General features: G+C 38.3%; 4 protein-coding genes across 4 annotated transcripts; 1 reads left to right on the top strand and 3 right to left on the bottom strand.

Annotated features, from left to right (window-relative positions):
- The first annotated feature begins 264 nt into the window (after positions 1-264).
- Positions 265-5,197, top strand: LOC101305586 (DNA helicase MCM8-like). The gene is made up of 16 exons (XM_004306181.1): positions 265-441; positions 567-825; positions 907-1,129; positions 1,217-1,380; positions 1,549-1,806; positions 2,023-2,118; positions 2,216-2,368; positions 2,762-2,832; positions 2,904-3,022; positions 3,336-3,465; positions 3,791-3,842; positions 3,985-4,147; positions 4,254-4,428; positions 4,636-4,806; positions 4,890-5,003; positions 5,153-5,197. The coding sequence occupies exons 1-16, from the start codon at positions 265-267 to the stop codon at positions 5,195-5,197; spliced, it is 2,370 nt and encodes a 789-aa protein (XP_004306229.1).
- Positions 5,198-5,401: 204 nt separating this feature from the next.
- On the bottom strand, positions 5,402-7,809 carry LOC101305294 (pentatricopeptide repeat-containing protein At3g09650, chloroplastic-like). Its single transcript, XM_004306180.1, has one exon. The coding sequence runs from the start codon at positions 7,807-7,809 to the stop codon at positions 5,578-5,580; it is 2,232 nt and encodes a 743-aa protein (XP_004306228.1). The 3' UTR covers positions 5,402-5,577.
- A 2,702-nt stretch (positions 7,810-10,511) lies between these two features.
- LOC101304997 (E3 ubiquitin-protein ligase UPL4-like) lies at positions 10,512-17,456 on the bottom strand. The gene is made up of 17 exons (XM_004306179.1): positions 16,827-17,456; positions 16,616-16,726; positions 16,408-16,524; positions 16,175-16,333; positions 15,928-16,089; positions 15,593-15,745; positions 15,380-15,501; positions 14,128-15,289; positions 13,906-13,998; positions 12,386-13,615; positions 12,061-12,291; positions 11,870-11,974; positions 11,666-11,746; positions 11,513-11,581; positions 11,298-11,426; positions 11,126-11,209; positions 10,512-11,036 (listed from the first exon to the last, which is right to left on the bottom strand). The coding sequence occupies exons 1-17, from the start codon at positions 17,454-17,456 to the stop codon at positions 10,971-10,973; spliced, it is 4,704 nt and encodes a 1,567-aa protein (XP_004306227.1). The 3' UTR covers positions 10,512-10,970.
- A 3,238-nt stretch (positions 17,457-20,694) lies between these two features.
- Positions 20,695-24,188, bottom strand: LOC101300939 (nuclear transcription factor Y subunit B-10-like). Its single transcript, XM_004304349.1, has 7 exons — positions 24,076-24,188; positions 23,762-23,986; positions 23,549-23,678; positions 23,298-23,303; positions 23,130-23,204; positions 22,990-23,040; positions 20,695-21,356 (listed from the first exon to the last, which is right to left on the bottom strand). Exons 2-7 carry the CDS (start codon positions 23,977-23,979, stop codon positions 21,318-21,320), a joined length of 519 nt encoding a protein of 172 aa, XP_004304397.1. The 5' UTR covers positions 23,980-23,986; positions 24,076-24,188; the 3' UTR covers positions 20,695-21,317.
- Positions 24,189-25,896: the final 1,708 nt, after the last annotated feature.

Raw genomic sequence — 25,896 nt, 5'->3', positions numbered from 1 at the left:
CAAGTGTGTGGCTTTTATCCTTTTCACCTCTAGGCGTGGAAACCTAGACATTTGGAAAGAACACGTGGCGGTTACAGGCGTGTGTTATGTGTAAAGGTTAGATGACAAAGAACGACACGTCGTATAGAGAGGAGACAACTAGTTAACTAGATAAGGCAGACGGGTTTTAAACGCACCGTCGTTTGGGACTGGCTTCATTTTTTTCCCGCCAAAACCCGGGGAGGAAGACTAGAAGCGCAGAAGCCGAAATCGCGATCGGCGACGATGTACGGCGCGGCGGGGAAGAGCACGAGCTCGAGCTACGGCGATTTTGGGCTCGCCGAGTTATGGGTCGCGTACTTGGCCCAGATCGAGCTCGGCGACGACAAACCCTGGCTCAACCTCACTAAATCACTCATCAGCTTCTTCAAAACGGCGCCGGGAGAAGCTCTTCTTTCTCAGGTATGAGTATGTTCCCTCAGTTTCGTTAATTCCGAACAAATTAGGGTTGGATTGAGTTTCTATTGGTTACCGATTAAGAATATGGGGGTTTAGGGTTTTGAGTGTGTGAGGGTTTGGATTTACAGGTGAAGGACGAGGACGGCGTCGTTGTGCTGTGGGTTGACTTTGAGAAGTTTCGGAAAGAGTGTGGTGTTGAGGAGTTTTGTGAAGCGTTGGAGGAGAAGCCGAAGGTGACGCTGTTGTGCATGAGTATTGCAGTGCACAAGGTTCTGTTGAGTCATTGGGAAAGTAACAGAATGGATGATGATTTCCGAGTTAATATCCGGTTGCATAACCATCCGAAATCGATGATCGCTTTGAAGAACTTAAAAGCTGCATATATAGGTATATGGTTTTGTGTTTTTTTATGTATACTGTTTAGAGTTTGAGGTAACATTTGGTCGTTTATGATGGTTACATTTGCAGACAAGCTTGTATCTGTGCGCGGTAGTGTAGTCAAAGTTAGCACTGTGAGGCCTTTTGTGGTGCAAATGGATTTTGACTGTGGGAAGTGTAAGACGAGCATTACGCGTATGTTTCCTGATGGGAAGTTTTCGCCACCGTTGAAATGTGATCTACATGCATGCAAGAGCAGAACTTTTGTTCCAGATCGATCTACTGCTCAAACGATAGATTTTCAGAAGATAAGGTAGGCATTTTGAGTAGAGTAATCTAGTTGACTGGTTTCATGTACCTTTATTGATCTTGTTAAATTTATTCTTTGATACTACTGAAGGATACAGGAGCTGCTAAAGCCTGAAGATCATGAAGAAGGCAGGGTGCCTCGAACAGTAGAATGTGAACTGCTTGAAGATCTTGTTGATGCATGCATCCCTGGAGATGTGGTGACTGTCACTGGGATAATAAGAGTCATTAACAATTACATGGACATTGGGGGAGGTAAATATTTTCTTTGGAGTTCACTTGAATGTCTTGCATGCTTGTTCAAACTTCTATGCCTTTAGAAATAGTTTATTATCCTATTCTTATGTATGTTGTTCCTTCGTGGTGAATGAAAGAACTAATTCTATCCCACATGCAACATGATTTATGTTTTGTGTGTTCCAGGAAAATCAAAAGGCAAAAGTCAGGGAATATACTATCTGTATCTAGAAGCTGTTTCAATTAAAAACTCTAAGTCACAGTCTATGCCTGAGGGTGCACAAGATTCTAGTTCTAATGCTGGGTCGTTAGCACTTGTTGACTCATTTTCCCCTAGGGATTTGGAATTCATTGTCAAGTTCTCGGAGGAACATGGTCCAGATACCTTCCGGCAACTTCTCCAATCTGTTTGTCCATCCATCTATGGTCATGAGCTTGTTAAAGGTAATATGCTATTTTCTTCACGTTACTGTGTTCAGAAGATCATGCCAGTATATGCTGCAGATATCTTGTAGTTTAGTCTCCTTTGTTTCTCATGTATTTTATCACTGCTAGAGATTACAATGCATCGGTCCATTGCAACTGTGACCGTTTTCATGTTCACTGTATTTTCTAAAATTGCTGATATAGTGGTGTAATGAGGCTAATCACTTTCTTTAGCGGGGATAATACTGGCACTCTTTGGAGGTGTAAGGAAGCACTCAAATGATCAAAACAAGGTTCCTGTTAGAGGAGACATTCATGTCATTATTGTTGGTATGTTTGCACTCCATCATACTACTTTGAAGAACTAAATTTGGAAAGTTATTCATGAAAAAGAGAAGATGATTATGTACCCTCCTTATTTTCTTAGGTGATCCTGGACTTGGAAAGAGCCAAATACTTCAAGCAGCAGCAGCTGTTTCTCCGCGAGGCATTTATGTATGTGGTAATGCCACAACCAGAGCCGGACTCACTGTAGCTGTTGTAAAGGATTCTATGACAAGTGATTATGCATTCGAAGCAGGTAGTTCATGCCCTTCTTGTTCTTCTTTTACTACCTATTATGATTCACTTCTTAGTGATTGGTAAAATCTACAAATGAAAATTGAATGTTTATCTTCTTCTGGCAGCTTTAACTTAACTATAATATCTAAAAATCAGAGCACAAGTACTTTTGTTGATACTTTAATGCAATGGCACGTGATTCTGTCCAAGCAGTAGCATTAGTAGTAATATTTCTTTTGATGGGGGTGATAAAAAAAAAATCATATTACTGTTCTGGTTCTCATCTATACATAACTAAGCAACTGCAGTAAAGATAACATATATCCACAACATTATAGGGCTAGACCCATGACTGTTCAAGTAATGAACAAGTACAGAATACTCACAATCTATAAATGGCAATCAAATGCAGGTGCCATGGTACTTGCAGACAGTGGCTTGTGTTGTATTGACGAATTTGACAAAATGACTTCAGAGCATCAGGTTGGGTTTCATATTAATTTCTACCATTTAAATTCTGAATATCAAGACTTATTTCACGTATATGGGTGCAGGCCCTACTAGAAGCCATGGAACAACAGTGTGTGTCTATTGCAAAGGCTGGATTAGTGGCAAGTCTGTCAGCACGAACCTCTGTCTTGGCAGCAGCAAACCCTGTTGGTGGTCATTATAAGTAATGTTCTTATTTCTTATTTGTTGGTCTATGGAATATTACGATTCTGGAAATTGATAATAGGATGTCCTTGATAATATAACCACTTGTGGTTTGCCTATGTTGGTGCTGATGCTTTATTGCATTTCATCTCATACTGATGCTATTTATAGTTCATTTCCAAGAACTCCTATAACAAATTGATTCCTTGCAGACTCCTTCTCTCCATCTCCTACGCTATTGCAATGTCATGCAACTCATGTTTATACTACATTAGTGTACTTTTGCTATCATGATAGTTCAATTATGATAACGTTGTACTTCTATACTGCAGTCGTGCCAAAACCGTGAATGAAAATCTGAAAATAGGTGCAGCTCTCCTCTCACGATTTGATTTGGTTTTCATATTACTTGACAAACCTGATGAACTTCTGGATAAGCGAGTTTCAGAGCACATTATGTCAGTAAGTTATCCAGCCTAGCCCTCATTCTGGTCCATATTTTGTCAATTCATTTGAAGCAACTGTAAGGCATGCTTACTATGCTGGACACTAAATCATGGTGACAGTTGAAAAAATATTCATACATCTTAATGGAGATTGTAAGTCTCCAGATAAGGTTACTGGCAAATTCTGATACACTGCCACTGAAAGGAAAACGCCAAATTCTCTAGAAACTATAAACAACTCGGAAAATAAAACATTTGCTAGTCTTCTTTGATGTATAGATGTACTGAAATTAGTTTTATAAGCTGTGTGTAATTCAATGATTTGGATGTCTATCATGCAGCTTCATACTGGATATGGAGAGCACTCACCAGCTGCAAAAAAGATTAGTAGAGGTAGTTTATACATATACCCAGAGACGTGATTATTTATTATTTAATTGTTTGTTGTTTTACAAAGCAAGGTAGTGACTGCGTATCTTGATATATGGTCCCTATTGGGAGAGTGCTTTTAACAACAAAATGCCTCCTGCTTCAGAAAATGCAGCATCACAAAGTGCAGAAGACATAGATATGAGTGGAGGTCGTTCTTTGGTTTCAAGGTTGAAGCTTGACCCAAAGAAGGATGCTGATTTCGTTCCATTACCGATGCAACTTCTCCGCAAGTACATTGCTTATGCAAGGACTTTTGTCTTTCCAAGGTGATTTTAGATGACATCTAAATTGGAATTCTTTTGCATTTGATTAGTTGATTATGTTTCTTTCATTTCACAATTTCTTATGTATATGCTTTCTTGGGTGAACCAGGATGTCAAAGCCGGCAGCAGAAATCCTGCAGAAATTTTACTTGAAACTGAGAGACCATGCTACCTCCGCTGATAGCACACCAATAACAGCGAGACAACTGGAGAGTCTGGTGAGGCTGACAGAAGCTCGAGCTAGGTTGGATTTAAGGGAGGAAATTACTGCCCAAGATGCAATGGTTAGTTCTCTTATCTAGCAAAAAGACATTCCCCAACCCTCAAAGATAAAGAACTTTTACTATTTGTCCGAACGTTACAATTTTGCTTTAGTTGTTTTTGAAATGGATTCTGATTGTCGTTCATTGAGCCAAAATTTTGGTTACTTCCAAATCAATATCAACTCTATGCCACATGAGCTTGACTTTTTGTATCATCCTATCGTGCAGGATGTAGTTGAAATCATGAGAGAATCCTTGTATGACAAGTACATTGATGAGCATGGTGTTGTGGATTTTGGTCGCAGTGGAGGGATGAGTCAACAAAAAGAAGCAAAGCGGTTTTTAAGTGCCCTTAATAAGCAATCAGAGTTGCAGCAGAAAGACACTTTCACTATTTCTGTATGTCGATCTGAACTTTTGTGTACTTTTGAAATATTCAGTCTCCTTCAGTCACCCATATATGCTGTACTACATTATTTCAGGAAATATACAGTTTGGCTGATAGGATTGGCCTAAGAGTTCCGGACATTGACACATTTGTTGATAACTTAAACAGTGTTGGCTATCTACTCAAAAAAGGGGCGAAGACATACCAGGTACTGCAACCCAGGACATCAAACTAAGAACTTGAAGGATAACTGATCTTAAAGCCCCCTAGCTTCCATATCAACATTACCACATAAATGTCAAATGCCAAGAATTTTTATATCATGGAGTTTTTTATACCATGTTTTTGTGTTCACAGGTACTATCATCATCTTATTCTAGGAGTCAATCATCATCAAGGTGAAGAGGCTCAGGTTTGGGTAGCAATTTATAGCACATTGAAGTTGTATATCTTTGTACCGGTTAACAGTTTCTGTTACAATTGGTAATAGCCAAGTCTAATGCCGAAAGCAACACATTGATGTAACAAATACCAATTGTGTATATGTATTTTCATCTAAATGTTCAGGACATTGTTTGCATACAAAAAGCTTGTAGACAAGGACATCTTTTTCAATTTTCCTATATGATAACATGATTATATTACATGGGATTTTCTTCACTGGAATTACATGAGAAAGTTCATGACTCACTTTCTCAGATTTTGTGAATACACTACAACTAGTTTTTGAGTAATAACGTATAACATGCCAAGTGGTCAAAACTGAATCTGAAGCATAACCGTCAGTTATCTCCATCCAAAGATCCTAACCTCCATTCACTCCCATAATAAGAATTGGGTAATCCCAACCAAAACTTGAAAGCCTCAGCTGCTCTCTTCCTTTCACTCCTCCTGTCCTGCCTAGCTTGTGAGGCATGCTTACTGGTAAACATCCTCGAGTGCATCTCGACATAGATTTTAGTGAACTTGGTCTTGTTCGGAGGAATCCCATTCTCTTCCATACATGCCACAATTTCCAGAGCCTTCTTGAAGAAAGCAGCCCTAACACATATATCAGCCAAAATATCCAATAGCCCTTCATCAGGTTTCAGTGTTGGAGGATCTGCATCATCAGACTTTTCACCTTCCTTTTTCGCTGTACATCTGTCCTTCACTTCATTCCAGAGCAAAAGTGCCTCTCCTGGTTTTCTAGCCAATGCAATCCCATTAGCTAGGCTACCATAAGTAGCCACATCAGGGTGAAACCCGTGCTCTTTCATTCTCTGAATGATTTTCTTGGATTCTTCAACCAATCCCAGTCTGCAATACCCTTCAACCAACATGTTCCAAGCTACCAAATCAGCCTTCACCCGTGGATCATTGAGCATTTCATCGAACACCTTGTTAGCCAGCTTAGGCTGTCCGGACAAGGCAAAAGCTTTCATCAACGTGGTGTAGCTGATCTTGGTAGGAGCGATTCCTTTTGCTCTCATTTCGTTGAAAAAAGCAAGAGCACGGGCACTGTCATCAACCTGTATGCACCCATCGATCAAGATGTTATATGAAACCACATCAGGCTCAATCCCTGCATCCTCAGTCATCTCTCTAACCAACTCCTTTGCCTGGTCTATCTGCAGCTGCTGACAATAACCCTTGAGAAGAATGTTATATGTAATCCTATTTGCAGGCACACCAACTCTTGTCATCTCAGCCAGCACCCTGCGAGCACGGTCCATGGAACCCGCCTTCACAAATGCAGAAACAACAGTCGTATATGTCACATGGTCAGGCTGACTCGAGCTATCATCCTGGTGCCTCAGTGCCTCAAGCATCCGAACAGTGTCAATAACACGCCCAGCATTCATGTAACCCTTCATCAGTGTAGTGTAAATCCTAGAGTTAGCAGTATACGCTTTTGGCAACAACGGTGGCTCACATTCACTAGCTGTAACAGAATTCGGAAGCAACTTCTCAAACACATTCCCATCTCTCCCACTCGAATTCGAATTCCTCAAATTCGCCTCCCTTAAAATCTTGCAGAGGTCTCTTCTCCCTTCCCTCATTGCCTGAACCATCTTCTCCGCGGTTTCCAAGTCTCCGAAACCAACATAAGCCGCAACCAGCGAGTTCAATGTAGTCATACACACAGTAATTCCCTGGTCCAAAATCCTCTCCAACACGAAAACAAGCAAGTCCTTCCTTCCAACTCTGGCACAGAGCTTGATCATAACATTGTAAGTAAGCACATCCGGCTCGGCGCCTGACTCAGGCATTTCGTCGAACAGCTTCAAGAACCTATCCGAATCCCCCAAATTAGCACAAGCGTTAAGCGCCGCATTGAACGCCGCCGTGTCCGGCCGCGAGTCCGCCACCAGCTCCGGCTCGGCGAACCTCCGGACACGGCGCGTGACCGAATAAAACAGCTTCAGGGCCTCGGCAGGGCCGTCGTCGCCGGAAGCGGCGAGGCGGCTGACGACGGCGCTCCAAGCCTTGACGTGGGGGAGGAACCCGGAGCGGAGCATGGACTTGACGATGGAGGTGGCGTAGCGGGTCTGACCGGCCTTGGCTGCGGCGACGGCAAGGAGGCCGAGGGAGTTGGCGTCGAGGTGGCGGAGCTGGCGCTCATCGCGGAGGCGCGTGATGATGGACTGGGCGCGCGTGAGGCTGGTGCGGGTGTTCTGGTAAGACAACTGAGAAAGCAGGCGGCTGAGGCAAGTGGGATTGGGGAGGTGGGAGTATTGGGTGTAGAGAATCCAAGCCTCTTCTGTTTTTCTCTGGCGGAGGAGGGTCAGAAGCTTCTGGTCTTCATTGGATACTGGTGTGTCGCCGTCGTCGTCATCGGCGGCGGTGACGGTGGTGAGAGTGAAGTCTGCGGCTGGGTTGGCGGGGGTGGAGGCGGTGGCGTGGAGTCGAAAAGGGCGCGTGGGGGTGGAAATGGAGGAGGGAAAAGAGACCCGGTGGAGAGTGAGAGAGTGGGAAAGAGGGTTAGAAATGGAGGCTAATGGGGAAGGTGGAGGAGGAGGGTTGAGGTTCATGCTTGGTCCATTTGGGAAGAGAAGCAGAAGGGTTTGATTTGATCAAGCTGTGGAAGAAGAAGAAGGAGATAATGGAATTGGGTTATGGAGATGGAGGTGGTTTGAGTTTGAGAATGGGTGAGTGGAACTGGTGCTTACTACGTCGACTGGTTTCTATCCTCTTGTTCATTTGGTGTGTAAAGAAGCTACTTGCAGTTTTGTTTCTGTGTTTAGTCACCAACAGTTAACAATTAAGGAAAGAAAACATTTATTTATGGATGTAGAAAACGAAAGTTTTTACTCTCACGGTTCGAACAATCGAACCCCTTATGGGTTTGGATTTGAAAGTTTGTGTTGTTTAATGTTATTGTTGAATTATAAACGTGATGATTCGGGGAGCGTCTATAATGTTTTATTTTTGAGGTAAATTGATACTTTAGTAAAATACATATATCATTGCTAAATTGGGTAATTGTTAAATAAAATTGACAAATTTATTAATTTTTTATGTATAACTAAACTGCATACATCATTGCAAAATTAGGTAATTGCTAAATAAAATTGACAAATTTGTCAATTTTTTATGTATAACTAAAGCAATAGTTAAATCTTCTCTCTCCTCTCTTACCCACGTGTCATTTTACCATTAGTTAAAACATAATAAGTAGCAATTACTAATGGAGCAACATTGTTAAATCAATACCTAAATTTTAAAATTGTAGTTAAATATAACAATTTTTGAAGTTCACTGCTGGAGATGCTCTAATAGATTAGTCCTTAGACTTAAGAAGACTTTGGCTCCAACAGTTATAACTATGTGTAAATATGTTATATGTTTTAACAAATCATAAACTGACACGTGGATAGAAAATGGAGGGAAAATGTAAGTTTTGTTTTAGCAATTCATCACTCGATTGACAAATTAGCAATTTTGCTTAGCAATCCTTATATTTAGCAACCCTTACTATTGGAGCTCCTATTTGTCTAAAAAACTAACAAATCCTATAAAAATTTTGAATTAACAATACTGCTATAAATTTTTTGAATTAACAACACTGCTAGAGATGCACCCAGTACTATTTGGTCTAGTAGTATAAGTTCGACTCACAACAGACTTGTATCAAAGCCTAATCAATATTGAGGGCTTAGTGATGACTATTTACAATGAGTCAAGATTTTCATAATTGTGATTGGAATATTTGAGTGAAAATATTAAAAATGAAGGAAATTAAAAGAGAGGGATTTGGGTACTACGGATCGCTCTAGCAATTTCAATTGTGATGTGCTACAATTGGTGGTTCTTTTGTTCATTAGCTTCTTGTAATTAGTGTGATGTATCAAGTAGTTACTTGGTCGAGAATTAATGTTTGCTTAACTTTCTATTCTCTTGTGCTTTTCACCTTTAGTCCTATTGTTGTGGCCCTAACACGGCATGATATTGTGATTAGAGAGTTCATTTTGCTGGAGATGTTCATGTCTATGCATCTATTACTCACTGCTCACAAGTCACAAATATATTGCTGCTTACAGACTTTTTAACAACTTTTTGTTCTTTTTGTTACCAAACATCATAATAGAAAATTATATCTAAATAATATTTTCATTCTCTTTCCCTTCTCATGTGAAAGATAAATAAACTACTCTCATTCCCATAAACCAAACTTATACTAAGATTTAAAATTATAAAGATGAAAATTGCAAATGTGTAAGAGTAATGATTGCTAGAAATTAAAATTGGATATCATAGTCTATTTAATATTGTCACAATTCATGAGTTATAATAATTATATATACTTTACAAATGGTTAATAAATAACAAGATACATTTGGATGAACTAGACAAATTAACAGGTTGTGAATATATTAATGAGGAAATATAAATATGAGGACTGAAACGATGTTAACCTTAAACCTCAAGAGATAAATTGAAATTAATCTATAAATATAACAACATTACAAATCAACTTTGTATCCGCTAAACTCGTGAGTTTATGAGAACATATGAATTGTATCTTTCTCATCATGTTCAAAACCATACAAATATTACAATTTTCTATTTCAAAAGAAAACCATAAGAATTTCTATAAAAAAATTCAATATCTTTTTCTGACAAAAGAAGATGGTTTAATTTTTCAGCTCTAAGCTTGGAAGCTTGCGCTCTTATTTTTCTATCAAGTATAACACTCTTAGCATCTCATATTCTGCATGATTATTGCATCTATATCTTACGTGATTATTTGTGTGTTCTTCGTAATCCTTTTTGTTATATATTTCCTTTTAGTCAAATTTAATTGTTTATATATGTAAATATAAATTTGCACAGACATTCATAACAAAAAGGTATAAAAAAGTAGTAATTTCTCATTGCTTAGTTTCCTCTTATCTGTTTATGCTGAATTCATTTATAATAAGCTGATTCATTGTCGAATTCACAATTCTTATCATGCTTATTTGATTTCTAACGGATGTGGTTATGAAAACATGACAACCAGATCATGCCAAATGCTTTTTATGCAAAGAAAAGCAAACAAATCGAAGAATAAAAATGTTTTTACTTTATTACTTTGGCATGCCGACGACCTGCTTAAGACTTAACTGAACCAAATCGCCGACCAACGAATGTGCACCTTGTGCCGAAGTTATGAAATGTACCGAGTTAGATCTTGCTTGATCCCCCAGCAAACGGATATGCGCATGCATGTTCTTTAGAGAAGTTGATCTCATCATCATTATTCTTTTCAATGCACAATTACAGGAGAAAAATAGAAGAGCAGCATTTCTTGAGTGAGCGAATTTGCAATAAAACGACTAAAACCAGCTAAACTAACCGGAAACCTGTTCACAAAAAAGAAAATAACTATTTTTCATTCCACCAAAAAGGATAATTTTGTAGTGATAAAGAGCACTGTACACAGCCATGTAAGGAAATGTTTAGAGCGCAATCCATCCTTATGAATTCCCCATTCTTCATTTTGTACAACTCTCCCCAGTCAACTACCTAGGTCACCAGTAATATACACATCCAACCAATCAGTCAGACTAAGCCTCCTCTTGTTAATGACCTTCTTTATCATCAATTAAAACCATCACCATCACCAGCACCCCCTTTTCTTTCTCTACACCAGAGAGACCAACCCCTACTATACTACTTACAAAGTCACAGTTAAAAGGATCATTTGGATCTATGAAAGGTGGAATGATCCCTGCCCTTCTTTAATGGCATAAACGAGTTTCTCCTTCATCTTCTCCTGGACAAAGAAAATCAAATTTGTTCAATATCAATTTTTCTGCAAAAAGGCTTTCAAAAAAAGATCAGTAGTGAAGGAAAGAGGTTTACTTTCGATGAGTATGGTGGCAACTTAAGATAGTTTGCACAAGTCATCACACTCGGTAGGTCCAAGTCCGCCGAGTTGCTAGAGTGCTGTAAAAGATGGAAAGCGGAAGGAGATGTCAAATGATGCGTAAAAATATATATTCAGAAATCAACAGAGTTGTTCACTGGTATTGACCTTTCGAACAATAGTTAACTTCGGATTGAGGGATGCAAAACCTCCTGGAGGTAAGCGAGGCGCCCCAGTCACAAATTGCAGGAACGCTCTTCGATGTTCTTGGTCAAGCTCGTGGATGATTTCCAGCAACTGAAATTTCAAAGAAATTAGTTACATCTACATCTAAAAAATTCACATGAACTTTTAACACACATCAAAGAAAAAGGAACACCAACATTAACAATGGGAGGACTGCTAGCAGTGTAACCATGGTCGAATTTGATATGATCAAGGAGCTCATTGAACTGCCAAAAAGAATATTCACGAGTTAGTCATATACTTGGTAGTACTTAAAAAAAAACCCAAAAATCACATGGTTGTAAACATACAGCCCAAGAATCACGTTCTCCACATAGCAGACGCTCTAGTTCTTCTTCAGTGAAAATCTGAAGATGTTCTATGGGGAAAACCTGTACAATAAAAAATTAAATAAATAATTTTAGTACATGACTACAACAGATTAAATGAAAGCATCAACATATAGACACGCTCTATCTTCCTTGCATGAAAATAGAATACATTCGAGTACATACCTGGTTAAAACCAGACTTAAAAGCTTCCACTTGTCTAGAAATTCCAGAATTTATAGTTGCATCCGCCATAAGTGAAACATACTCTTCCAAGTTCGTGGAATTTACCTACACCATACAGTGCATTCAGTTTGCAGTTTACTAAATGAAACACTTCAACAAAGTATACAAGAACATAGTCAAGGGAGACGTACCATTTTATGATCAAACCCGGATGCAAGAACAAAATCAGGGTACCCGGGAAGTGTAAAATCAAGGCAAAGATCCTCAATTCTAGTTTTCCTGAAGCACGAATCAAACTCAGATGTTGGATTTTCTCCATGTACAGATTCCAAAAACCTTTTCCTTTCTACAAGAGCCTTGAACTCTAGTAATGTCCTTCCAAGCACAGGATCAAACGACTGGATGTCATACAGACCAAGGTCCTAGGAAACAAAAAAAACACACATGTTAGTCTATATTTACTAGCTTGCGTAACAAGCATCAGAGTTGCAGAATAAAATAGTCAGAAGAGAGCACCTGTCCAAGAATTAGTTTATAGAAGGCTTTGGAGAAGTGCAGATCCAAGACCCTCCCATCCTGAAGTGCTTTTCCTACAATTTTCCCTAAAAGCGTGAACTTTTTGATTACTTCACTGAACTGTGTCCCATCAGATGCATCCATAGTAGATGACCAAGGACGAGGAAAGAGACCACAAGGACATATCAAAATTCCAGTATCCTCGGCATGGCTTATACCAGTGGTGAAAAATCCACCATCCTCTCTCCACATGCCTAGGCCAGATTTCTGAAACTCGTGACTAACCAGGGTATAGAATTCGAGCGTCGGTCCAAGACCAGTACCAACTTCTTCGTCATATTCCACCTCAAGAAGTACCTTCTGATAGGCATGCAGGTCCATCATTTGGGCAGCAGAATCCAGAATGCGGTTGCGGAAAACTAAAAACTTTTGTCGAGGTAAGCCACCAGAGCTTTGTCGCCTATCACTTGTCATACCTGAATCACTATGAGATGGTGAAGGAGACTGGCCCAGTAATGGAACAAAGGCAGCCAAGCGGAAATACTTGCATTTGACCTCAAAACTAAACAAAAAAGGACATGATGCCATTAACTGATTACACCACAAAGGCATACCACCAACGGACACAGCCAAACCATCCCGCATCTGCTGTTCAAGCTTTTCAGTCAGTTTACTGCTTAAAAATTCATTCTGTGGCACTTGGGTAACTGCTATCTGAAATGCATCCAAGTCATTGATTCTCCCTTCAGCAAAAGCACATATCCTTTGACGAGACATCAGATGAAAAATAAACTTGTTCATACTTTCCAAGCTTTTGAGCAGATATACAATGTCATAGATAGGATTTGACTTCTCCAAGTCAGAAGAAAGCTCACAAGGAAACATGCTGGAGAAAAGTGAAGCATACAACGCATACACCCCAGCTTTATCTGATACAGCGGAACTCTCTGCTAGGTCACCACCTTCTTTATGAGCACTTTCTTGACCTACAGCTTTTCTATATGTCAATGTGTACATTTTACTCCACAGTTTTGAACCAATGACAATTTCTTGTTCTTTCATTTGTTGTTGAAGAATTGCCTGATACAATGTCAATGACCGTTCTAGCTGTTTCCCTTCAAGGTAAAAGAACAATTTTGGTGAAGTATCATCATTGCTACAAGATGAATGATACTGTTCTTCCATCTCTGTGTCTTCCTCAGATTGAGCTTCTACGTCCTCCACAGTATCCTGAACCAAACCAATAAAAATTAGGGGATTGATAACATCTTAGACCTGATAGGAAGCAGCAGCAGCAGCAGCAGCATTAATGCAGGAAATGAGAATTACAAGATGGAGAAGATAATGTGAAAAACAGGAAACTAGGCCAAGGTCATAAAAATTAGACAAACATCTATTTCTCCATTGGCAGGCATCATGAGGAAAAGCTTTGTTTTGTTAGGACAAATCTGATTACTTCCAACAGGAAAATAGAAAGTGACATGAGTTGCAGCTTATGATTAATGGAAAGGTTTTCTTACAGCATAAGTTTCATCCAAAGATGTTCCAGGATTTGCCTGTTCATTACTGGGTTCTCGTTCAGGTTCCGGCTGTGTCAAATTGACCTCATCTGCCTGCAGAGAAAGAAGGACCGAGGATAAAGAAATGCACCCAAATAACACTTATAAATAGAGAACAAAATAGTCTTTCCTTTCTAAAACTATCATATTGGGATAATCAACTGAGAGACCGTAAAGACAAACCTTCAACTCAGGCAAGTCTGTGGATATGCTCTCCAGCTCTCCAGCATTTTGACTCCCTCCTTGACTAGAGCTGGCACTTGATGGTGCGCATTCTGATTGACACTCAACTCCTGTAGCGAATTTGATGTGCCTGGTTCCTTTTGCATTGACTTTAGGCCACAGATATCCTTCAATAGCATCCAATGAAGAAAAAGGGTCAACTGTAAAAGCATCTTCAGAGCAATCACCAAGGGAAGTCTCTTCCTTGTCTCTAACAAACCGAACTCTCATACATGGATATGCAGTGTGTCGCTCATACGGAACAGTAGCATAGGAGTTCCTTTGTTTGGGTATATGGCTCAAGATAACGGGGAAATTTTCCAAAGTAGATAGTGAGCTTTGTAATCTCCGTATCAATGTTATAATGGGCAGGTCCCTAGAGAACGGATCTGGCGAAGAAAATAATAGCCTCGCGAACACCTCAAATCTTTTTTCTACAGCATAGATGTCACCTTTAGTAGCAACAAGTTCATCCTTCTGTCGTAAATACCGGTCATTGGACAAGTAGGTCATCAAGGACTTCAGAATTCCACTTTCAATGAATTCAAAAGTGGAAATGGGTTCTGTTCCACTAAGCTTCTCCATTACTTGATTCATTACACCATAGAAGCTCTCTTCATGCTGATCAGGAGCACAAGCATCCAAGGACATGTTCATCAAATCACTTAATGAAGCAGAAAAAGTTCTAAGCTTCTGAAGAACATCAGTTAATGATTTCTCAGGGTCACATAATTCTGGTGCAAAATACTTGTATCTAACATGCTTTGCAAGACTATAAACAGAATCCTTTTCAAGCATGCAACTTCCATTGTCTGATCCTGGTGAACTGCTAGGAAAAGCATAACATAAGCATCTCAGGACCTCTTTTGAAGCAGACTTCTGACTGAACTCAGACAGCAGCCTTGTTTCACTAGACACTGGAAACACCAGCTTCGAACATTTATTCAGTGTTACTAGTGAGCATTTTTCTGGTGATAGCAAAGCATCAATGGCGAAAAAGACACCTTCTTTAATAAATGAATCCAAGAAATTATCAGAGAACTTTTGCAGGATTAACTCAGCAATCTGTAGGGTTGATATCAAAACATGAGGATCCTTTCGTGTAAAGACTCCAGCCAGAAAACTGACAAAGCGAAAGAATTAACAGCATGAGTGAGGTGTTATTCAAGATTGGATACAGTAACTAAGAAAAATAAATGAAAATCAGGTCTACCTTGAAATGTTGGCATTCTTGAGCAATTCAACGAGCATGTCAGATGTGCTCAAATAAATTAACTTGTTGATGACTGACAAGCATCCATAGCAAATATATAAATTGGCACCGGAGTTTACAACCTGTTGAAAGGTGAAGGAAACATTACTAAACTATTTACTGCTTTGGCCGAGGAGGGAACACAAAGGAAAAGCTACACATCAGGAGCCAAACCTGTATCAACAATGGAAGTATATCCATCCCAAACTTTTGCAGAAGTTCAGGCTGATTTATTAAATAAGATTCCTTCTCTGACAACTGTGGAGCATCTTGATTTCTTGCTGAAGTTGGGAGAAGCTCATTTAGCAACTTAAGAACCTCGTATACCTAAGGTGAACACAAGTTTTTCAAAGTAACAGAAGAATGTTGAGAATTCTCTAGCAATTTCTTCGTCTTTTACATAAAATAGATATTTAAAAACAATACTGGACCTTGTAAAGATTCAATCAGAAGGAAGACAAAAGGCAAAAACAGAACAATAGCCCAATTTCAATGGTAAAGATGTAAACCTGATAGCAATGCCCATCCACCACGTGAGAAGAGGACATTCCATGTGAGAGGTCATAAGTAGATAATAAATCCTTCAATATGCCGCTTATATTAAGCTCGTATAGAGTCCTGAAAGCTACAACTGAACCGGAAGAAAGTTTGACAAGTAGCCCTATCAAACCCTGCCAACCAAAAGAATAGTCAGACATCCTTCAAGGCACTAAGATATGGAAGAAGATCTGAGAAACATAATATTGAATTGCCTACATTATGAATTGGTTGAGACAGAGTAGTTCGGCCATTTAAGCTCAGAAAATGTGTAGCTTGACGAATCAGCCCATGCTTACAAAGTTCATCCAGCATCTCAGAAGACTGACTCACTCGCTCCGTAATTCTAATCAAGCAAATGGCAACATTTTCGACAAGCTGAGCAATAAAAACAAAACATTAGTTCTAGACCAATGAAGGATCTGAAATTTACAAAACTTCACAATTGATACCTGCGGATCCTCATATTGAAGAAGGTTGCACAATGTCGGAACAGCATCCATGAAAGGAGAAGGACCTTCAGAAGGAAGTTTCTTACAAATGTTCACCACAGTAGAAAGGGCAACTCTCTGATGTAGACACGATTTACATTCAGAATAATACAAGAAAAATAATCTAACAAACTAAGCTACAGTGTAATACAAGACATGATTAACATACCTGTATGCTTGTAGAGAAGAAGTCTATATAGTTCAGAACAGCCATTATTGCCCCAGCCTGTAAGCATGCCAGTGGTTGCTCCCGTGACAATTTCTCCAATGCTTGTAAACACTGCAGAAGACCAAACAAGAATCCAAGTTGACATCAGGCTTTAATTAATGATTATCACAAATTCCAAACTGTATAATATGATCAAATGCAGAAACATTACCTGCTCAGCTACATCCAAATACTGGATAGCCAATAGTCTTTGGCAGAGAGCAGAAACTGCATCATGTCGGACTAGGTAGGCTGATGACTTCGGGTATACATCACATAAGTATGTCATTGCCCGTATTGCCAATAGCATGATATCCGCGCTAGTCTCATCCCTTGCCAGCTTAACGAGAATCGGTGACAACGAGTTCGATGTACTACCAGACAGTGAATCCTCTGTACAAAAGGACAACACTTCGCACAACTCGTTGAGCATAACCAGCTGCTGAGAAAGATCCACTTCTTCACTCAGAGAAGATATTATGGTCTGAAACTTTCCATGATCACCAGGCGCTCTCTGCCTCTGAATGTCCCTAAGCTCACTGTGTCTGTGATCTTCCTCCTCCTCATCATCACAGGAATCATAAGCTGAATCCTTCTCGGGTTCTCCTCCCTCGGATTCAGTATCCATATGATCAGCATGATCATTGTTCTGATCATTGTTTTCGGGCGTGGAGCTCACAGAATTCAAAGGGGTTTGAGACGAGCTTGATGTACTCGGCCTAAACTCCAATGAACTACAGGCCCTCTTATCAGCCGGCAATTCATCATCAATCTCGGAACGCTTTTGGCCACGACTTTCCATTTATAATTCACAAACTTTTTCACAGAAATCCGATTATATATTACCACTCCTGCATTGTCAAAGCTTGAATTATCAGTCTAAAAGTCCACTTCCTAAAGACCCAGAATCAAAATCACAAAACGAAACAAAAAACAAAGCTTTTGCATTACACAGAAACAAAAAACGATCATCAAACATGTCAAAGTTTCCTTCTTTATCAACCCAAAATTGTTCTTCAGCAAAAAAGAACCAAACTTTAAGGGTCTATTCCAGAACAACCGAAAATCCTCACAAACCCAAAAACGCAGAACAAAAACGCAACACAAAGACATAACAAGCAGGCCATATTCCATTGAACCCAGAAAAACAGAAGAACAGAGGAATCATGAATCAAAAAATATTGTTAAAATTTTGTTGGGTTGTGTTGGTTAAAAATTGTTTACCTAAAGGTGCTGCTGCAGTAGTTCCTGTTGTTAAATCGGCCTTCGATGAAAATCGAAGACCTGAATTATAAAGGAAAGTCTGAGAGAGGGTTAGAGGGGGCAATAGGTTTTCTTTGTTCTTGTTTAAGAGAGGGGATGGTGATGATGATGGTGATGAGCGTACGGAAGCTGCTTAGAGATATATATGGAGTAGTGTATGTGAATCTTCTTTATTAAGATCTTCTTTTTTATTCTGGATTGGAGGGTAAATCGTATCGTAGAGCCCAAGCTCAACACTGCATTTATATATTTTGTTCCTATATAAACAGTGTTTTCTTTTTTCAGCTTTTTGGTATGCATCAAACTTCTTGGAATATAATCCATTAATCCCCACATATATTGTGCTTTTAAAAAGAGAAATTTTTTTTAAGGTTAGAGTTTAATATCAAAAATTATAAAAATAAAAATAACCTAGCTGCATGAGTGTATGGTGGATCAAGACTATTCGTCATATACAGTCTTTTTATTATGAAATTTATGATTAGATGTAATTCAATTGAACGTTAATATGTCGAAAAGCAACCAAAACATAAAGAAAGTATCATTATTCAACGAAAAAATAATAAATACCAATAAAACAGATGAATTTTTATCATAGAGAATATATCTTTAATATCTAAGATATGGTACTTTTTGACGTTGTGATATGATCAAGTAAAAAATAAATTTATAAATACACACAATAATTGTGATTAACTATAGTTTAATAATTGTCAGTTTTTTAGTGGGATGCTAACACAATACTAATCAAAACTAGGGAACATTTGTGTTCTATTGAAGGATTTGCACTTTTTTATTGACAGTAGGTTCCTATCATACCAGAGACTTTAATGATGTTTTTTTTATGCTAAGAGACGTGATTGGCCAAAAAAAAAAATTAAGAAAGACACTGGAAATAAAATCAGGCTTGTATTTTCTTTGCCTAATGAGACTCCCGGTGATGTAAAAATGTAAGTGATAGCGTAGGATCTTGTGGTACATGGCATTGATTTTCACCGCCTGATTGAATATGAGACCATATCTTTGATGAACAATGATATGATTCTGACATGGGACCTCCAAATTTACTCACTATACCTCTCATTCTCTCTACACCTCCTTTTTACTTTTTAATATAAGCGTTTGCTTACTAGACCTCATTTCAAATTCCTAACATAACCTTAGTTATTTATTGATATATATTTCAATCAATTAATTACTTCTTATTCACTCAATAGACCTCTCATTCTTTGTTTTTTTTCTTTTCAACATTCATTATCCCTACCTTTATTGTTTGATTATTTTTTCATGCAAGAAAATGTTCTATCATGAACTATTCTATATATATTTTTAATTGTTTTTCTCTTTTGTACGTGTTATTTTTTCTCCATTTTTTTCTTTGAATAATTTGATCTCTATTTGTACCTCATAATAATTATTTCAATAAATATATATTTTCTATAATCGATAGATATTATTATTTTTTTTTTTTGCAAAAATATTTATGCACCTTGCAAGTATATGCATTTAACATGTATGATAATACAAAATTTTATGTCACATGATCGATATTGATTATTTTTTTAGCTCTTATAATTTTATAAACTATATATATGCTTTAATAAAAAGAAATTGGAAAGTAAAAATATATAAAGAAAATAATAAAGAATGAAATCAATTATTATTGAATTGGAAAGTCTAAAAAGAATAAATACAATATTTCCTTTTGTATAATTATTGTCCTTAATAGTCATTGTGTATGAGGATGTATATGTCATTTAATAATTCAAAATAGAGTGAGGTCTAATGAGCAAATTTAGAGGTCTCAATAACCGCACTGATTGAATAAATATACAAATAAATATAAACAGACCATGTATTTTAATAGCTTGGATTATGACATTCAGTTGTGTGAAATCAGCACGGTAAATTCTACGTAATTTTGTCTAAGAAATTTTTATTCTTGATTATTACACATAAGAATTAATGTGAAAGCCAATTCCAAAACAACATTTTAAGTTGTCCACTGCTGATCCAAGACTCATACACCGACTTTAATATACATATAATCGATAATGTCTCGTATTTTTCTTCATGATAGGAAGAAACCCCAATCTGGCTTGTAACTCTATTTTTGATGTGGTCGAGATCACTCAGTTTCCTTGTATGCTGATAGGCTCATAGACTGATCTATGTAGGGACATCATATTAGATCACCACTTCCTCCATGTCTACATTTAACTGGATTCAAACCTGACAGAGGTCCACACCTAGACTTCTACTGACTCGACGGGTATAAATTGTTCACACGTGATTGCTTGACTTGTAACTCCATAGTACTACTACTGAGGATAAATATCATAATTAATCTGGCATGGGGTCAAGTAATAAACTTTTATCCGATGCTTTAACTAGAAAAGTGATGAACTACGCATCGTCCACTACGTATATGCCCACACCAAGAGCCAAAGTCCATCGACGTGTAATTTGGGCACGTAACTTTGGCCACCACACGACACCGTCTATTTCTTTCTTTCGTTTTTACTTTTCTCAAATGGAGATTCTTTTCATCTCTTCTGTCGCCACTCTGGTACATCTTTTATCGCCATCTCCACGAAAGGATCAAGGCATATTCTCCGGAGCATCTAATTCTACCAGGAAGTGAAAATTCGTCAAGATAGGAATATAGATCACACGAGCAGAAATATTTTAGGACTGAACCTTGTCCGGCTACCGGAGCCGAATTCTGAGTTATCTAACCCAGCTTCTAGGCTGTGTACCAAGACCGGCAGCAAAACTAGAACGAAAAGAAAGGATTGAAACCTTCTTTAATACAACTAGCTCGCATCAATTGAATATCTTGTATCCTCAGGTTTAAGGAAACAGTGGTACAACCACCCCTCTCAGGGTGGACACATAACCAGATATGAAAAAGATCGGAGCTAGATTTTGTGCATGAAGGAGACTGCCTGATCAAATTGAAAAGCACACAAACATTCTCAGGTGGTCCAAACAATGGGAATCTTGGTAAGCTGTCGAACGCAGGCAATAGGATTCCATTTTATTTTATTTTTTTAATATGAAAACTGTCTACAGCAAATAAAATCATACAATGTAAAAATTTGAAACATACATGACATTTCCTAACCACTCTCAACAGCAAATGCCTATCTCACGACACCAGTTTACAAATCAAAGGAATGCAATAGCTCTTCCTGAGACAAAGCTATTACCTTGAGATAGGCATTGGACTCGAAGAAACTCCTAGTTTACAAACCACACCAGAAGTCACTGAAAAACTAACCTCACGTTTATAGCATTCACATCAGAATAATAAATTAATATGTTATTTTCCTGGGCACTGAACAAGATCTCCTCAGATAAGCAATTAAATTATGGTGTTGGGTAAACAAGAGTTGAACTACTCCGAGCCTTGCATATGAACCATCATTTGTTGGGTCTGCAATGATAGATAATTCATTAGACTAGAACATACAGTTTTTCCAAAATTTCATAAACAGCACTTGCCAGCAAACTTGAAACTAAAACAGGGGGTGGTATGCGAAAACAGCATCGGTTTTACTATCACTCAACCATCATAACAAAAACAGCATTAATATAAACAATGTAAGTTGGCACTGTTATCATATGGAGTCCCAAAAAGTAAAATGTCATTGACAGTAAATTCACTGTCATAATACTGATCTGCATATATTACAATCTTCTATCAAATAGACAAATACACCCTCTACCACATAAACAAGCTGGTATGCAAACATTAGACAACAACAAATGCACCCTGATACACCGGCAAATATAGTGTTTAATTCCAAATTTAAATAATCATTCAGTGTCTCCTTTCACCAATGACAATGCACAGGAATTACATAAACTAATGTTGCAAGCTATCAACCATTAGGCACTCATCATCAACATGAACGTATCTAAGAGCAAAGATAAAAATCCAACCAACCAAATACAAAAACAGGATAGAATAATATGATGTGAAATCAGACTGTAAGAACTATCTAACTGCTTTGGTGTTTCAAGATGGAAAATGAGTATACTCAGATAAGATTGCAGTATGATCTTAATTATTTAAGCAGGCGAGTCTTGTTTCAAATGTCAAGTCTTTAGCGTTTGATATAGCACATAAAGCATTACTCTAGCAAGTTGGAAAGCAATAACTAACATGCTAATTGTAAGTATATCAAAAATAAAAATATAAAACATTACACATGATATGGGCCAACAGTCCAACAGATCGTATACTTCACTTCTATAATCCCAGTGAGCGTTTGAAAATTAACCTCAGATTAGGAAGAGAATGAACCCAAAATAGTATTATAATTAAAGATTCCATCAATGGGAGCACCCAATAATGCACCCTTTCTGCAACTAATACAATTAAAGCTGAACAGTTTTACTCCTAAAAAAAAAAAAACTAAGGGATCTTTGACCCGATAATCCATAGGCTTCCTGCCTGACCCCACAACATTTGGGAAGCCGGAAACTCTAGCAATAATAGGTGGGTACACAACGGGAGAGAGTCAAACCCCAGAGCACTTGGGAGCAAACCAAGTGTCTGACAGCTAGACCAACAGCTCTTTGGTAAACAGTTTACTCCATTTCAAAAAGCAGTTAAAGAAACCCCTAAACATTCGAATCGGAAACGTCTAAATCCTAGCGACAAGAGATTGTATGCCTTTCTCCACTTGACTCTTTCAATAGTTGAAAAGCTCGACTGAAAGAATGCTTAGTCAAGTATCATTAGAATCTGCAGAATCAATGATACTCCCCAATAAGCTGCTACCTAAAATGAGGTGTTTCATTCACTAAACTAAAGGGCACTCGGTAATGTCCATGTATAAAATGCAATCAGTCCATATACAAAGGGATAAATTACTATAGGTATTGTAATATTATAACAAGAACACTCCAACAAAATATATGAAGAAATCCCCACAAAACATATGAAGATATCAAATACCCAAAATGAGCTTATAACCCTTCATGCATGCAAATGAGATGATGAGAATTTGATATGATGCAGCCACAAATAGATAACATAATGACAGAGGAGAGGAGATTACTTGAGAATTTGAGTAAGTAGCTCCTTGAGAGAAAGAACCTTGGTGAGGAATCTGCCACAACACAAAATGTCTTATAAGTTACAACCTCCAAAGACGAAATCCTAGCTTAGTGTAACTAATATACCAAAATCATAATAAACCTGAGCAATGGCACTTGGCTGAGCTTCTTTCTTAGAAGAAGAGTCTCCACCCTTGCCTGAACCCTTGGTGTCACCCTGTTACAAGACGCAACCAAAAACCCAATAATAAACAAAACAACTCACAGTAAACAATAGTAAAATCTACTAAACAGGGACAATTCAACTAACCTCCATCTGCAACATCCCAATCGAACCAGAAGACAATCAATGAAACCAAAAGTAACAGTATATTAGTCAGTGTCCCACAATAATATCGTAATTACTACATCAAACCAACCATACCCTACAACACTAATGACATTACCAAACACTCATTTCACTGCATATCTCAAACAATTCAGTTGTATAAACAAATAGATCTAGAAAATTAAAGAGATTAATACATTTCCGCAAGCAAGTCAAATACAAAATAGAATTACCTCTCTGTATTTCGCAAGGTAAACCTTGAGAGGATCAATGTAGTCTTCGAAACCTAAAGTCGCCATAGCCCAAAGCAAGTCGTCACCATTAATCGTCTTCCTCTTTTCCCTCTGGCACTTGTCGCTCGCCCTGCACATATTCCCAAATCCTCACATCAAAGTCAAAATTAAACTCACAAAAAGACAAAACAACAAACCAAAACGACGCCGTACTCGCTGGTGATGAAGCTGATGAACTCTGAAACGCACTCCTGCACAGTCTCCTTCGCATCCTTAGCGATCTTACCGTTCGCCGGAAGCGCCTTCTTCATAATCCGGCTAATATTCGCGATCGGAAGATACCGATCCTGCTCCCGGACATTCGATCGGGGACTGTGCTCGCCGCTGTCGTGGCTCCCGCCGCCGCCGGGGCTCGCTGGACCTTCCGCCATAGGAAACCTGAAACCCGAGCACCGCCATAAGAGAGAGAAGAGAGGAGAGAGAGAGAGAGGAAATGAGGAATTGAGGAGGAGGATATATATATATACCTGTGTGGAGATTAAGATTTGGCGCGAGAGGAAGGGAGAGAGGGGGCTAATCGGACGCTGGAGAAGAAAGGAGAGAGGAGACGAGTGGGATGAGAGAAACAAGGGTTATCAGCACCGTTGGTTAATTTTTTAGGGCTTTTTATATTTTCTGTGTGCCTGCTTTGCCGTTACGGTTCTGGGTTCGGTTTCGCCTACCCGGTTTACTACACGTGGTTGGGCCGCCCAGTTCAGGGATCCATTTCAACCACTTGTAAGCAAAACGACGTCGGTGCGATTCCCCACCACCTCCACCTGCCTTTTCTTATGGGCTTATAGTGTATTCTACAAAATTGGGCCCGTACGGTGCGGTCCGTCCGGTCCAGTTTTAAAAAAATTTTAGATGAACTAAGTTACCAAATAAGTACACTCAAAAAATGGTAACATGGCTCATCATATTTTTTTTTGTATTTTTTTTTTAGAAATTAAAGTTACATAACATGCGAATGATCAGTGGTGGACATAAACTCCTCTTTTCTCTAAATCTGAAATCATTTACAGGTTCGTCATTGTATTTGTTCTCCATGAGCCAAATAGACCAAACTCCTAACCATTTATAACGATCACCTTTTCAGGCTACAATGACTCATGAGAATTTTAATACCACCTCTAGACATCGCCAAAATAACCAACGTCCTCCTCCATATTTTGTCCTATAGGTACCAAACCATGAGGAAGGAACACTCAATAACACATTCACCAATCACCATGAGTTAACTCGTAAAATATTTCTCTTACATATTTTACAAATTTAAGGTAAAGTTGATGCATAAGATGCATTGACATGCCATAGCCTTACCCTATCATCTCCTATTTAGAGTAGGATGTTGTACTTGGGGCAATGCTCTAGTTGCGGTCTCGTGAGAATTTAATCATGATCACCTAGTTAGTAATTAACCAAGAGATTTATAATCAGTCATCCTTAGATGTAAATTCAACAATGGAGATAAATATTTTAAGTAGAGTTGTTTTGTTTTATGTTCAACCATTATCTGTAAATCTAACAATGAATGACCATGAATCTATGAATTTTTTGATCAATAACTGACCAAATAAACGCTACTACTTAATATAAGAATTTCGGTACTGTTGGCTTCTACTTTTTGAGGGAGAACATTCGATTGCAAGTTAGTATACAGTCATACTTTTTTCACTTGTCTGAGCTAATTACTGCTTGGTTTTCAAATGTCCAAATACCCGATCCCAGTCGGCGCAACCCGAATCAATTCTGTATGAACCCGAATACCCGATCCCATTCAGCGGTGATGATAATGTGGACACCACCAGCAGTTCAGCACCTAGATCACTAATAATATCATACCAAATCCACGACGGAAGTTCTCAATGAAGGTAAATTTACACTCTTCGGATTCCATTTTGGTTCAATTTTGTGTCACCGGCCACAGTAATTTTTTTATTTTTTATTTTTTTTCAGATTTTTAAGTGTGTTGTAAGTATGATTGAAGAAGGGTTTGATGGGTTTTGAAAAAGAATATTTGATTCCAGAATGGGAATAAATGGAAGCTGACAATCATATTAGCCGGACACGTTTATGATTCAGGGACTTTTGCAAATTTTAAGGAGAAAAGATTAGTAAACTATTGTATGTATTGATGAAGAATAAAGTGTAGAGACAAAGAGATAGCAAGAGAATCATCTTATTCATTGATAGGAGCCCTTTATATAGAGAATTACACAATACCAATATGGTAAGGATATGAATACATAAATCTAGTCTAACTACATATCCTATTGGCATAAGGCCAAGGCACACATAGAGAATAT

Source organism: Fragaria vesca, linkage group LG6 (genome assembly GCF_000184155.1).
Source record: "Fragaria vesca subsp. vesca linkage group LG6, FraVesHawaii_1.0, whole genome shotgun sequence".
Lineage (NCBI taxonomy): Eukaryota > Viridiplantae > Streptophyta > Magnoliopsida > Rosales > Rosaceae > Fragaria > Fragaria vesca.
This window is presented reverse-complemented; position numbering and strand designations above follow the sequence as displayed.